Here is a 14,197-nt window from a genome sequence, read left to right as displayed (position 1 = left end):
CCTGATACCCACAGGGGGAAAGGGCCAGATACTCTAGGGGATGCCTTTTTTTTTTTTTGCTACTACTCTCATGTGCCTGGCACCCTCTCTGAGGAAGCAAGTTTGGAAATGTCAAGGGTCTTTAGATCCAATCCATAGTCAGTCACTGCTTTTGGGAACTGCCTTTCTCCTTTCCATTGGAGCTGATTGGCTTCTGAAGCTGACAAATGGTCATTTAATGTTATTGCTCATGGCTACTCTATTTAATAATTTCCACTCCTTGCACCTGACCATCCCCCTTTCCCATCCTTATTCAGGGACTCTTCTCACAAGAACCTGTCACAAACAGAATTGGCCTCGTTGTTTTGTCTGGGAACCGTAGGGGAGACCTTTCTACCCAGATGATTTCCTTATCACAGAGAAGAAAGGGGAATATCTTGGTCTTATCCCAGACCGAGGAGACTGAATAAATACATATGCTGCCTCAGATTTAAGATGGTAATGCTTGCCTCCATTGTATCTCCAGAGGCTCAGCACTGTTTTATAGTTCTTGAATTTCAGGACACATACTTCTGCATGGCTTTTACACAGTCCACAGGAAGTACTTAAAATTCATGTTGGGGCCCAATTGCTGCCACTATAAGGTAATGTCATTTGGACTTTCCACGGCATTAAAAGTCTCTATGGAATGCTAATCTCGGAATGAGGGACATCTGTGTCTACCTCTTACCTGAATGACTGGCTGATCAATGGGCAATTCCAGCAAGAAATGGCGGCAAGCCTGGAATATGCCCTTTTCCTGTTGTCATGTGGCCCTCCTGGTGATTTAAGAAAAATTGTGTCTTATCCCATCACAGATGAAAGTTCATAGGAGCTTTGATTCCAAGTGTGTGCAGATCTAGGACAGATTCTTGATGCAGTTGATAGAACTTGGGATACAGTCAAACTCAAGTACAATGGTATGGATGTGCCTGGGACTGTTAGGCAAAATGTCAGCATGTACATACGAGATTCTGCTTGCCAGACTTAACTTGCAGCCCCTGCAAATCCAGCTCAGATCTGTCTGTTCGCAGAACAAATAACAGTCGTGGTCCTATTTCGTGTGCAGTCAGAACAAAGATGGTGGTGGGAACTCAAGAACATATCTGGTGGAATATTGTTCCTACCCCTTTCTCAAGTTACTTTAACCAATTAGTTTAATCATGGATGTTTCAGGGACAGGTGGTTGAGCCCACTTGAACCACATACAGATGCAAATGACTTGGTCCCCAGCAAACATGAAACTCCACATCAATGTCCTGGAAGCCTGCATGACCTTTCTAATGGTTCTCCAAAACTACACAGTGCAGATCCCAGTGGACTATGTGTCCAGAATGCACTACATAAACAAGCAAGGAGGTGTATGTCTCTGCCTGGAGACTATTGAGCTCTGGACGTGGTGCCTCTGACATGAGATAATCCGATGCCTGTTCTACTCTGAGGGGTCAGTAACAACTTGGTGGACTTCCGGAGCAGGCAACTGGTTGCCAATCACAAGTGATTGCTGCAGAGGTCCATAGTAGAGTAGATATTCCTTTGCAGGAGGATTCTGATAATAGACCTTTTTGCCACTTGTCAAGGCCAAGTGCCAGAATCCTATGACCTTTCTACTACAGGAGCCCAGGGTTACTACCATTTATTTTCCTTCTTGTGTGCCTTTTGACCAATTCCCCTGATCCTCAGGGTGATTTCCAAGATCGAATGAGACAGAGCCAAGATCATTCTCATTGCTTCCTACAGGCCATGGCAATTTTGTGAGACAGATCTACTGCACATCTGTAGTGAGTCGGTGTGGCTCCCCTCCTGCCCGGCAGAGGGAGCTGCCCTGCCAACACCTCAGTGGGCGGAACTTCCGCCCCCAGTCCCCGCCCCCCGGAAGTCAAGGGGCGGGGCAGGAAGTAGAAAAGGCGCATGCCCAAGCTCAGTCAAGACCCAGCCGTCGCCGGGAGCAGACGTGCCTGCGGGAGCTCCCGGCTGGGAGCCCTCCTCGGCCCAAGGTAACCGCCCTGCCTGGCTGGAGCTTCCCCTCGCCCACTACCCAGAGGAACCCGCGGAGCCTACCCGGAGCCCGTACTGGGAGGAGCCCCCAGGATTGCCGAGCGCCCGCTATGAGGAGGAGCCCCCTAGGCCCTGCTGTTACCCAGAGGAGCCGCCCGAGCCGTCCTGGCCCAACTTCCCAGAAGAGCTACCGGACCTGCCGCCAAGCCCTCCACCAGAGCCGATGCAGACCGACTGGCCTGAATCGGGTGCGACGGACGAGGTAGGCCTTGAGGGGGAGATGGACTGTAGCCCGGGGGTAGCCGACCCTTGTCCGGCTGAGGGCACTGATGTGCCCATGTCAGTGTGTTGCGGCCAGGATCCCCACTGACTGCAGCGGGTCCACGCCGCTGCTAGGGCCCCGGGCTGGGACACAGTGGAGTGGGTGGGCCTGTGTCCCCCCTGCCACCCCACTCACGGTGGCAGTCTCCCCCTCAACCCAGCGCTCTGGCATAGCAGCTTGCACTTGGCTGTTGCTGCTCAGCCCTGCCTGAGGGTTTGAGCTAGAGCTGCTGTTTTGCTGCCCCGCCCTGACGGAGGGCTTGGGCTTTATGGACTTGAACTGCTGCTCAGGCCCTGCCTGAGGGTTTGAGCTAGAGCTGCTGTTTTTGCTGCCCCCGCCCTGACTGAGGGCTTGGGCTTTATGGACTTGAACTGCTGCTCAGCCCTGCCTGGGGGTCTGAGCTCTGCTTCTTGTTACTGCCCGCCCTGAGCTAGGGCTTGGGCTTACAGACTGAACTGCTGCTCAGCCCTGCCTGAGGGCCTGAGCTCTGCCTCTTGCTGTTGCCCCGCCCTGCTCCAAAGGGCCAGGGCTTATTGAACTGCTGTCGCTCTGCCCTGCTCCAGAGGGACAGGGCCTATTGAACTGCTATTGCCCGCCCTGCTCCAAAGGGCCAGGGCTTATTGAACTGCTGTCGCTCTGCCCTGCTCCAGAGGGACAGGGCCTATTGAACTGCTATTGCCCGCCCTGCTCCAGAGGGCCAGGGCTTATTGAACTGCTGTTGCCCTGCCCTGCTCCAGAGGGCCAGGGCTTATTGAACTGCTGTTGCCCTGCCCTGCTCCAGAGGGCCAGGGCTTATTGAACTGCTGTTGGCCAGCCCCTGCTCCAGAGGGCCAGGGCTTATTGAACTGCTGTTGCCCTGCCCTGCTCCAGAGGGCCAGGGCTTATTGAACTGCTGTTGCCCTGCCCTGCTCCAGAGGGCCAGGGCTTATTGAACTGCTGTTGCCCTGCCCTGCTCCAGAGGGCCAGGGCTTATTGAACTGCTGTTGCCCTGCCCTGCTCCAGAGGGCCAGGGCTTATTGAACTGCTGTTGCCCTGCCCTGCTCCAGAGGGCCAGGGCTTATTGAACTGCTGTTGCCCGCCCTGCTCCAGAGGGCCAGGGCTTATTGAGCCGCTGTTGCCCTGCCCTGCTCCAGAGGGCCAGGGCCTACCTGAACTATTGTTGCCCTACCCTGCTCCAAAGGGCCAGGGCTTATTGAACTGCTGTTGGCCGGTCCCTGCACCAGAGGGCCCGGCGATCTAACGTTGTTCCCCGTGACTCCTAATAGCTAGCAGGCGAACAGAAGTGAGTCGGTGTGGCTCCCCTCCTGCCCGCTGGAGGGTCGAGCCCCGACCGACCGATTACAACATCCTTTGAACTGCTTATCCAGCTCTCAGATCTGAGCAATATGGTCTTGCAGCACCATGGCCAGATACTGCATCTAGACCTGAAGTCACTGCAACTGATATTGTGGCTATTGGCTGGTTAAGCACCACGGATAGAGACTGTTAGGTCCAAAAAAACTAAGAGCAGGAAAACTTCAACTAGAAAGAAAACTAGACCCAGGGCAGACATCAATACCAAAGATCATCAAATACTTATTGAACAAAAGGCTAGCCTTTTGTTCAGCTTGATTTCAGGGTCTGCCTCACAGCAATCTTGGTTTGTCATCCTGGTGCAGTTGTGTTCAGTTTTTTCTCACTTGATGGCATAGCAGTTTTTCAAAGGACTCTTATTTGCCTGGGACCTCGGCTTAGTCCTCCAGGGGCTCATGGAGCCTCCCTTTGAACCTTGTTCAGAATGCTGCTTACATCATCTTACTCTGAAACTGGTTTTCCTAGTTGCTGTCATTTTAGACCAGGAGTAGGCAAACTTTTTGGCCCGAGGGCCACATCGGGGTTCTGAAACTGTATGAAGGGCCAGGTAGGGAAGACTGTGCCTCCCCAAACAGCCTGCCCTCCACCCCCTCCCACTTCCTGCCTCAGAACCCCCGACCCAGCCAACCCCCCCCAGCTCCCTGTCCCCTGACTGCCCGACCTCTATCCACACCCCTGCCCCTGACAGGCCCCCTGGGACTCCCACGCCTGTCCAACCGCCCCCGTCCCCTGACTGGTCCCGGGACTCCCTGCCACTTATCCAATCCCCCCACCCCCTTACCATGTTGCTCAGAGCACCAGGACTTGCAGCAGCACCGCCCAGCCAGAGCCAGCCACACCACCGCGCAGTCTAGAGCACCAGGGCAGATCTGCGGCTCTCACAGCCCCACCACCCAGAGTGCTGGCAGCACGGCGAGCTGAGGCTGCGGGGGAGGGGGAACAGCAGGGGGCTAGCCTCCCTGGCCGGGAGCTCAAGGGCCAGGCAGGGCAGTTCCATGGGCCATAGTTTGCCCACCTCTGTTTTAGACAGAAAAGTGAGTGAGCTTCAGGTAAACTTATGGCTGAACCTCCCCACACAACATTGTATAAGGATAAGGTGGTGCTGAATCCTTGAAATTCATCTCCAGTGTGACTTCTGAATCAATCTACCTGTCTTCTTTCCTAAACCACACACAGTACCAAGAGGGAAGCAATTTCACACTAGATGTTCTTGGGAACCTTGCTTTTATAATGTTGACAGAGCCAAACTATTCACACAGTTTCCTGCTTCGTTCTTAATGTGGTAGGCGAGTCCTAAGGTCAGGCCATCTCGTCTTGGAAGATATTGAAATGGATAATACAGTGTATCTCACTTCATTACTGTTGGCTGGTGTGCCTCTCCCACTGAATATCGCTGCACATCAGGACACAAGCAACATCCTGTGTCTTCTTCAGAAATGTTCCAGTTTCCAAGAATCTACAAGGTGGCAACCTGGCATAAATATTATGCCTTGGGCTCAGGTGCCAAGTTTGGGAGAGGTGCACTGCAATATCTCTTCCACTGATGTAGCTGAGACTCCGCCTCATACCATTTGGAGGGCATACTACTTTTCAGTCACCAGCAACACTGATACAGGCTTGAAGACAGTGGTTAACTGTGGTTCTTTGAGATATTGTGGATCCCATGACCTGTACTCCATCCCCACTTTTCAGAGTCCTCTGTTATCATGGGCTTTGAATTGTGAGGCAAGTAAAGGTCAGAATGGCTATAACTCTCCTTCATGCCCTCACATAGGGGCATAGGGTGCTGGTGCATCCCTGACAGATATTGCTATTCAGAAGAATCTGATTTCATGCACACAGAGAATGGGACCCATGCTGACTAAAACATTTCAGAGACCCACGTGTACTGTAGGGTAAGTAACCATTCTTTCTGTGCTCCATTGTAGATGGTTGTGATTTTTATTTCTTTCTTAAAGTTGTGCACTTTGCCTGTAAACTCATCTATTTTTGTACATCTGTGAAATTCTTAAGCTGCTAGTCTATGATACAAAGCATAAGAGATTTTTTCATTTAGTCTTAGAGTTCATTGGGGTAGGGGGGTGGAGGGACTGTATGGGTTAGGTAAACTAAAGCTGAGCTGATCTTATACTCCTAATAAGCTTACCTCCAATTTGGGCACATGTGCCCTTTGTTTCAATTTTAAACTTTTTGTTAATCCTTCATTTTGTGTTTAGTCTTATCATGTTTAAGTCACAGGCAAAAGGTAACTAAATGCATCTGATAAATAAAAATATCAAAGTGTTCATTCAACCACTTATAAACCAGCTTCCTTAGTTAAATGATGAGAGAGCTTGAACTGCAAACCAAGAGTTAATTGTCTAAACTAACAGCTGTTGAGAAAGTAATACAAATCAACATCATTTATCATTTATCAGTTAATCATTTCATGATAGGACTATTACTTATTGCTACATATAGCTATAACATGTATTGTATTAGAGTATTCAGTACCCAATTCCTCTTGTTTGTTTCTTGCAGATTCAACATGTCAAACACAGTCCAAGAAACTTCTACAGTTGAAACTTCTTGTTCTGAAGATGCTGATACTAAGCTATCCTTCTTACCTGAAAAACTAAGGGAAAGACTGCTTCCTTTTCAGAAGAAAGGCATCTTGTTTGCACTTCAGAGAAGCGGCAGGTAAAATGCTTATATCATGGTATGCTGAAAGTAGTAATGCTGTTTTAGAAATCTGTTTCTGGAACAATTACAAAAGGCTTACAAAAACAAGTGACAGTTAAGTTTCTAAAACGTAACTTGCCTTATTTAATATATTCTGTATGGCTTAAAAACAAATTTTAATTTTCTTAAAGAGTAAGTAGATAGTAATAATGCTGTATTCTTGAGCAACCCTGCAATACCAAACCAGTGTCTATATGAAGGTAAAAATCAGTAAAGACAGAAAGTTTGTTTTATACTTCTACTGAGTTCTCCAAAACTGACTATTTACTCGTTTCTATAGTTTTTTGGGGTGGGTTTATGGGCATAGCTGAGAGCGTTCAAGAGAAAAACAGTTTGGGCAGTTGAAAGGTAGAGAGATTTTGTTGAATAAGGGCTAGTAACAAATGCATGAGCATTTCAGCTGCATTAATTTGGGGTTGGTTTAAGCAGGCTTGTGGTGACTTATGAATTGGTACTTTTCTGTTATGTCTACTATCCTATGCTACAATCTAAATTCTTGTATGTGGGGGGGGAAGTGAGGAATTAAGACTTTGCCTATATTTTTGTAAAATTAACCTTTAAGATATTGTAAATTGGTGAAGGAAAGTCTGGCTGAACTTGCAGATGGACTATAACAATGGTTCTGAGCAGCTTGAACTGCTCCCCTTCATTTCCATGGAGTATTAACTCTGAAGCATAATTATGGTAATTTAAGAGTCAAATAATTGGTAATGCTCTAGTGCTGATCAAAGCATGCGTTAAAGCAGACTGACCATATTATGAAGATCTATTTAATCTACTTCAAAAGGATACCTCAAGATAGATTGGTGGTGGAGTCTAGGAGATTGCTGCCATTTTATTCATATCTTGAATCATGTCCATGATAATCCATTGTGAGGGAGGTGTTACTGAGGTAGTTGGGGCCAAAGCTATATAAGGCTATATAGTTTAAAAAGAACACTTTGAATTTTGTCTAGAAGTAAACTCTGAGTCAGGACTGACTACAGTGTAATATGACCGTTAGAGCTATTATGGATCTCTGTGGCTTCTTATTGCTTATGCTATGTATATAATGTGTCAATGTAAGAAGTATGTTTGTGGAAAGAATTAGTAGAAAAATACCCCATCCTATTTGCTATGATGACTTACAGTACAGAAGAAAAATGAAAGCTGATAGCTTGGAAGATCACTGGACATTTTTGTGAGTTGTTCTGTCTCACATACCTTCAATTAACATGGCAGGCACAGGAATTCCAAGAATTTCAGTGCTCAAAGAAGTGGCATAATTTTTCTTTTTCAGTGAAACAAAGTAACATTCTGAACTAGTGTTGCAGCATGTTTTGTTAAAAATTTTTTACTCAGGGGCTTTTTTACCATTCAAAATCTCACTTTAAATCTTAAACAGAACAGCCCAAACATAGTAGTACCTTAAGTTCTAAGGGGTGCTTAGAAACCATTTAGTTTTTTGTGGAGGGGAAGGTATGTGCTTTCTCCCCTAATCCCCATTTTTAGTCTTTGTCCTCAAAGTTTACCATGACATGCAACCTTTGCTTGGGTCAAGCTCCCTCAGAAATTCTTCATCTTAACGCTGTGCATCTGGCCAAATAGATTTGGGCCAGGCAGCAAGGAGGAAGGACAGCCCGGTAGTTAGGGTGCTAGCCTGGTACTTGAGAGATCCAGGCACAGTTCTCTGCTCTACCACAGACTTCCTGTGTCCTTCCTTAGGCAAGCCACTTGGGGTAAGGGTACATTGCAATGTAAGCCTGGGTCTTTGGGACTCAAATGCTCAGGCTCAGTGTTTCTATGACCAGGCTTGAACATTCAGACTGAATATTGACCCTAGGTTTGGAATTTCTGGACCTCGGTCTCTGACCCTTGCTCACGTGTCCACATTGCACTACACAGACTCGAGTCAAACCAACCTATCTTAGACTTCCTATTGCTCTTCCCAGCTGCAGCCTCTCTAGCCCTTTTGTTTGTGGTGCACTGTGGGAAAACTTGACACTGCATCCCTGGCACTTTACTGGAAGTTGTCTCATCCTTCCAAGCTGTATTTTGGGTCTGCATGCTTCTGGCTGCCAGAGCCAGCAACATGAAGAAGTCACTGTTGAAGAACTTGTCCTGCTTAGGCTTCATTCCCATGCCTTGAAACGGCAGATCATCCATGAGATGCTGCTGAATGTTTCAATGGCCTTTTCCAACCTATCAAAAGGAGGAGGAGGAGGAGGAGAACAATTCAGACATAGCAGACTCCAACTGGATAATGCTGCTCTGGCTGTCTGTATAGCCGCTAATCGGCCTTGTGTAGACTGGCACTTCTGGAGCAGGACCACAATCACAGACTGGTGGCATCACATAGGTATGTGGATGTGGTACGAGCAGCAGTGAGTCCAAAACTTTCGCATGAACAAAGCCATTTTTCTAGAGGTTTGTGAGTGGCTTGCCCTGATCTTGCAACGTCAGGACATATGCATGCGGGTGGCCAGGCTGACCCAGAAGTGGGTTGATATGACCATCTAGAAGCTGGCCACTCATGACTGCTACAGGCCCATTACCAACCAGTTTGATGTTGGCAAGCCAACTCTGGTGGCTGCAGCGGTTTGAGGTGATCAGTAGTGTGATTTACTCAAAAAGGTGATGAGCATAAACAATGTCCTTGAAGTAATTGCCAGTTTTGAAAGAATGGGGTTTCATAACTGTGCTGGGGTCATTGATGGGACCTTGCCCTTCTCTAGGAGCACATAAATACATAGACTGCAAAGGGTACTACTCCATTGTTATGCAGTCTCTGGTCAGCCACAGAGGCCGATTTATGGACACCAACATGTGCTGCACTGGAAAAGTTCACGATGCCAGTGTTTTCCACCGATCAGGAGTCTGCCTTCATGGACAGGCCAGGATGCTAGTCCCATCAAATGACACTATCATAAATGTTACTCTAGGAAACAACACATAATTCCTTTTGCCTTGGCTTACGAAACCATATCCTGATCTCAGAGGCCCTGGCAAAAGACAGTTTAACTTTACCCTCAGTAGGTATAGAATGGTGGCTGTGCATTTAGCAAATTGAAATCCGTTCTGGCGTGGTTTACAGAAACATTTGGATTCCCATGTCATCAATGCTGTTCACGTTATTGTGGCTAGCTGTGCTCTTCACAGTCTTTGTAAAGCCGAAGAAGAGTCATTTGCACTTGAGTGGACCTATGACAGCAGTGGTTTGCTGAACCGGTACAGTCAGACAGAAAGTACACATGTCACAAATGGAGCAGGATGCACCATGTGCAACAGAAATCCGGGATTCTTTGTGTGCCTACATTATGGACTAGCATGGACCAATGGAAGAGGGAGACAAGTATGTTTATGAATGTATTTGTATAGCATTGTCAGTAATAAATGATGTACTATTGCTGTATACTCTGAGTGGGATGGGGATGTGATTATCATGAATTTTTACTTATGAATGAAATGACTGCCTGGGCAGTGGAGGGAAATGGGGGTTTGTGTGTTGTGAACTGGATTTTCATTATGGATTCATCTCAAAAGATGTATTGAAAAATTGTTTCAATACAACTTCCCAAGTATGCCTTTTCATGTCCATCATTATTCTTTGCTATACACACACACACACAACACACACACACACACACACACACACACACACACACACACACAATGATGTGAAGCAGTGATTGTAATAAATGTTCTTAATGAAACAAAATCCTTTATTTGTTAACATGTCTGTATTATAAAAAAAACAGTATTAAAGAATTGACAGGCAGGCCAGCGGCCATGAAAACACCAAAACCAATAATAAAATAAAGTGCATAACAAACATTGAACAGTACAAAATAATTAAACCAGTGAAAACAAATAATACCCCTACTACTTCCTACCTCCCCACCCCGTTATCTTTCCTTCTCAGCAATGTTTTTTGCATGCACTTGGTGCTGCTGCGGTGGAGAAATGCAGGAGGTACACTTGCCCTTGCCAACTAGCATTCACTCCTGGTTGTGTAGGTCATCCAACCATGATATTGTCCAATGCGTTCCTGGTCTGCAGGAGATGGTACTGTGGAGGGGACTCAGGATGTAGTTCATATGGAGCAGGAGTCTAGCCTCTTGTTGCCATTAATGTAAGCAGCCTCTCAAACAGGTCTTTTTGCTGCACTCTATCTTCCCCCTGCAAGTAATTTCCCTGCTCCAGAATCCGCACAGGAAGTCTATCATCATATTCTGTAGTCTCTGTGCCTTTCCACTTGCTGTGAATCCTTCTCCCTTTGGTAGCTACTTGTTGGCCATGTCCAGGATGTCCATTGTAAGGTCATCATGGACCTGCTTCCTCTTTGACTACTCCATAACAGTGTGAAACCCAGGCTCCTGCTGGACTGCTGAGGTGAAGGGGTCTGAAGACAGACAGACAATACATCAATGACTCAGTGCTTCAAAAAAGGTTCAGTATAGCATCAGAAAAAGTGCCTTTGGAATCTCAAGGTCCAAAACAGATATTTTGTGAAACTCAGCCTCAGTATAGTCTCAGAGCAACAGCTAAATTCCCAGATGCTCCATGGACACAGATGAAAGTTAACCAGAGTGTAAAGTGAGCAAACATAATGGTAAGCTGAAATTTACAAATAACACATGTTTAAAAATTGCAGACCATTTTAGCCTGGTGAGGGAGGACAGTTGCCATAGCTTACTACTTATGGTTTCTCAGTCCTTTCAGGCGTTTCACATTCTGGAGGATGTTACAATCCTGGAGGTTCCTGAATGGCAAAGGTTCCAAGCTACTAGCATCAAGCCAGCCATGTGTGCCAACAGGGTTTTCAAGCTAATGGCTATTGAGCAGCACATCTATGAGTGTGGTGGGCTGGAAAATACGCAGTTCTCTGAAATGTGACTACTCATCTGGTGTTCCTACTATGGGAAGAGTTTGCAGCTATCCACACCTGGGATTGGGTCAAAATTCATCAGGGAATCAACAGGATGTTGTACTAGCATCCTTGTGGATTAGAGACTCCCTGAAAGCTGCTGAAAACTCTGCATTTGTGCAGTTACCTGGGTACAGCTAACTTATGTTACTGCCTGCTCAGATTCCATCTGCCTATAGACTCCATGCAAATTCATGACAACATTGACTCTCAGAAAACTGCATAGTGAGTACCCCTGCTTCCCCAGCACAATTCTGGATTGCATACACCCCACCCTCTGTATTTCAGGCAATGATTTAGTCACCCATATGCTATATTTTCCCCCTCCCCCAATACAGTTTACAGCAGGGTTGTTAACAGTTTGGCAGACTTATACAGTGCACCATACTAAAAGGGAAGGCAAATTAATGATCTGAATTGAAACACCCCAGCACATCCTTTTAAGAATGTGCAAATACACCTCTACCTCGATATAATGCGACCCGATATAACACAAATTCGGATATAACGGGGTAAAGCAGTGCTCCGGGGGGGCGGGGCTGCGCACTCCGGTGGATCAAAGCAAGTTCGCTATTATGCGGTTTCACCTATAACGCGGTAAGATTTTTTTGGCTCCTGAGGACAGCGGTTTTTCGAGATAGAGGTGTATCTAGTAAAAATTTTCACTGTAAATGCTTGTTTAACTGTGCTTCCTGGTATACATTTTGAATTCCACATAGTGTTTGCGGGGGTGGGAGCAATGCCAAGGCGTTGGCATGCATTCCACCGTTAGGGGATAAACACTGGTACCCGCAGCTTGTAATAATAGCATAGGGTCAAAAGCTGGAAAACCCTCCCATTTGAATATCAATAACAAACATGGAATCAGACACTTACCAGGCTATTTTTGCCTTTTCCATTTCTGCTGCCCTTTTCTTGGTGGGCTGCTCCTCTAGGGTATAAACAGCTCCTCCGAGTATGGATCCAGAATGTGCTGCAGCTGTTAGAATCAGGGGTCAGAACATCACTATCCCCACTGATCAGACTGTCATGAACCCCTGGGGGCTCAAAGCAGTGCTCAGCACCCAATAAAAGGTCTCGTAAAAGAGGCAGAATGATGGAGAGTTTCCTGAGGTGCAGTTTTGATCCCTGGCTTTCTGAAAGTCACTCAAGCTGCTTAATCTGCTCCTTGCACTGGTCAAGGATCTGTTTAATCCCCAACGCTTGCTACTTGTCTGCTATTTCTTGAGTACACCTGATTATTTCTGGTACTCTTACCAAAGTTGAATGTCTTGCTTGTCTTGCACCAGAGATTTATAAGAATCTGACTATGGTCCTGTGACCAGACAGCGGCATTCTTGGCAAAGGACTTCTTGTTGGTGGCCTTAGCTAATGCAGAAGACCAATCCCTCTGTTGACGGTGCATGAAAACGCTGCCAGAATAAAATGGAAGGGTTAAATGCCATGCAGCTGTACTTGAACCCAGGTGGGTTGCTTCCGTTTCCTGGGAGTTGTTTGTCTAGCCTTGGAATCGAAAGGCCAAGAAACACTTTAGGATAGCGTGGCGGACTCTCCGAATACAAGTCTTAGGACCCGGGCCTGACCTGCATCCACAATGCAACATGATGCCATTTAGACCCAAGTGCCAGTGGAACTTGGGCTCAGACCCACCTTCCTTGGTAGATCTTAGAGCCTGGATCCTGAGGGCTTTCGAGCCTGAGTTAGGCAGATTTGGCTGTAAACGGAAAGGGGACTTGGGCTTGAGCCTGGGCTTACATTGCAGTGTAGATATATCCTTGATATCTCTGTTCCTCAGTTCCCCAACTGTAAAATGAGGACAATTAGTAGTACTTCCCTACTTCACAATGGTATTGTGAGGATAATCACGTTAAAAAATCATGAGGCGCTCAGACTACAGTAGTTGGGCTCTATAAATGCCTTCCATAGGCAGCATAGACTGCATTTGAGATCTGTAATTGCATTTCTTCATAATAGGGCTGTGCACTCACTAGCTAAGAAGGCAATTTAACTTAAATGGATTTCTAATAACTTTGAAGTAAAATGGTGTTCAAAATTTCAAAACATTGTCTGATTAATCATACTTGCTTCTTTTTTCTTTTCAGTGCATTATGTAATTCTGTTTAATGTTAATTAGAGTTACTTGTGTATATTTGAGGGAAGCATAAGCTCTTTGGAATCTTATACTGAATGTGATGCATAGTTGCCTCAAGGAAACTTTAAAATTCTTCTCACCCTATTTTTTATTAATCAGCTAACTGTCTTCCCCATTTTTTTTTCTTTTAGATGCAGTATTTGCCTAGACCGAATATCTAATGTTCTTCTGATTTATTGGAATAGGTTTTTCTTTTAAACACTGATATAATATTGTAGATAATATAATGTAGGATGTATAGAGGGGGGTGTTTTCTCAGCCTAACTTTAATCAGTAGAAATCAGTATGCTGACAAATACAGTATTGTTTGGGGTGCGAGAGAGAGGATATGCTCTGTGATGTAGTGAAATTGAAGTAAACTCTTAAGGTAGAGCAATCTGAGGTGATGTAAAATCATAGATTGCTGAGAGAGACTGGCATCCAGTCAGGAAGCAAGACTATCTACAACTATTTTCCTTCCCTTCAACTGAAACGTGCAACCCTTTATGAACTATTCTCTACTGGAGCTTGTGCTTAATTTATTCCCACTGCTACTTTTAATTTCAAAATGTGTAACAGAAAAGAAGGAGCATTTCAGAATTAAGAATGAAAGCAAATTAATACCATACAGAATATCAGTGGTAGTTTGTGTGCTGTGCAAAAATCAAATAGGCTGAAGTACTTCTGTTTTGTCAAATCAGTTAGAATGCTGGCAACCATAGTAGTAGAAAAAAGCGTTTTTTTGTTG

The 14,197-nt window shown here is 45.9% G+C and overlaps 1 protein-coding gene across 1 annotated transcript in view; it reads left to right on the top strand.

The window, feature by feature from the left end:
• The window catches only part of ZRANB3 (zinc finger RANBP2-type containing 3), a 124,499-nt gene that overhangs the window by 4,392 nt on the left and 105,910 nt on the right, over positions 1-14,197 (top strand). The window contains exon 2 of the mRNA XM_044978477.1: positions 6,212-6,370. Coding sequence (XP_044834412.1) covers positions 6,219-6,370 — 152 coding nt within the window. The 5' untranslated portion in view covers positions 6,212-6,218. The remainder of the gene's footprint in view (positions 1-6,211; positions 6,371-14,197) is intronic.

Source organism: Mauremys mutica, chromosome 10, assembly GCF_020497125.1.
Source record: "Mauremys mutica isolate MM-2020 ecotype Southern chromosome 10, ASM2049712v1, whole genome shotgun sequence".
Taxonomy (NCBI): Eukaryota; Metazoa; Chordata; order Testudines; family Geoemydidae; genus Mauremys; species Mauremys mutica.
This window is presented reverse-complemented; position numbering and strand designations above follow the sequence as displayed.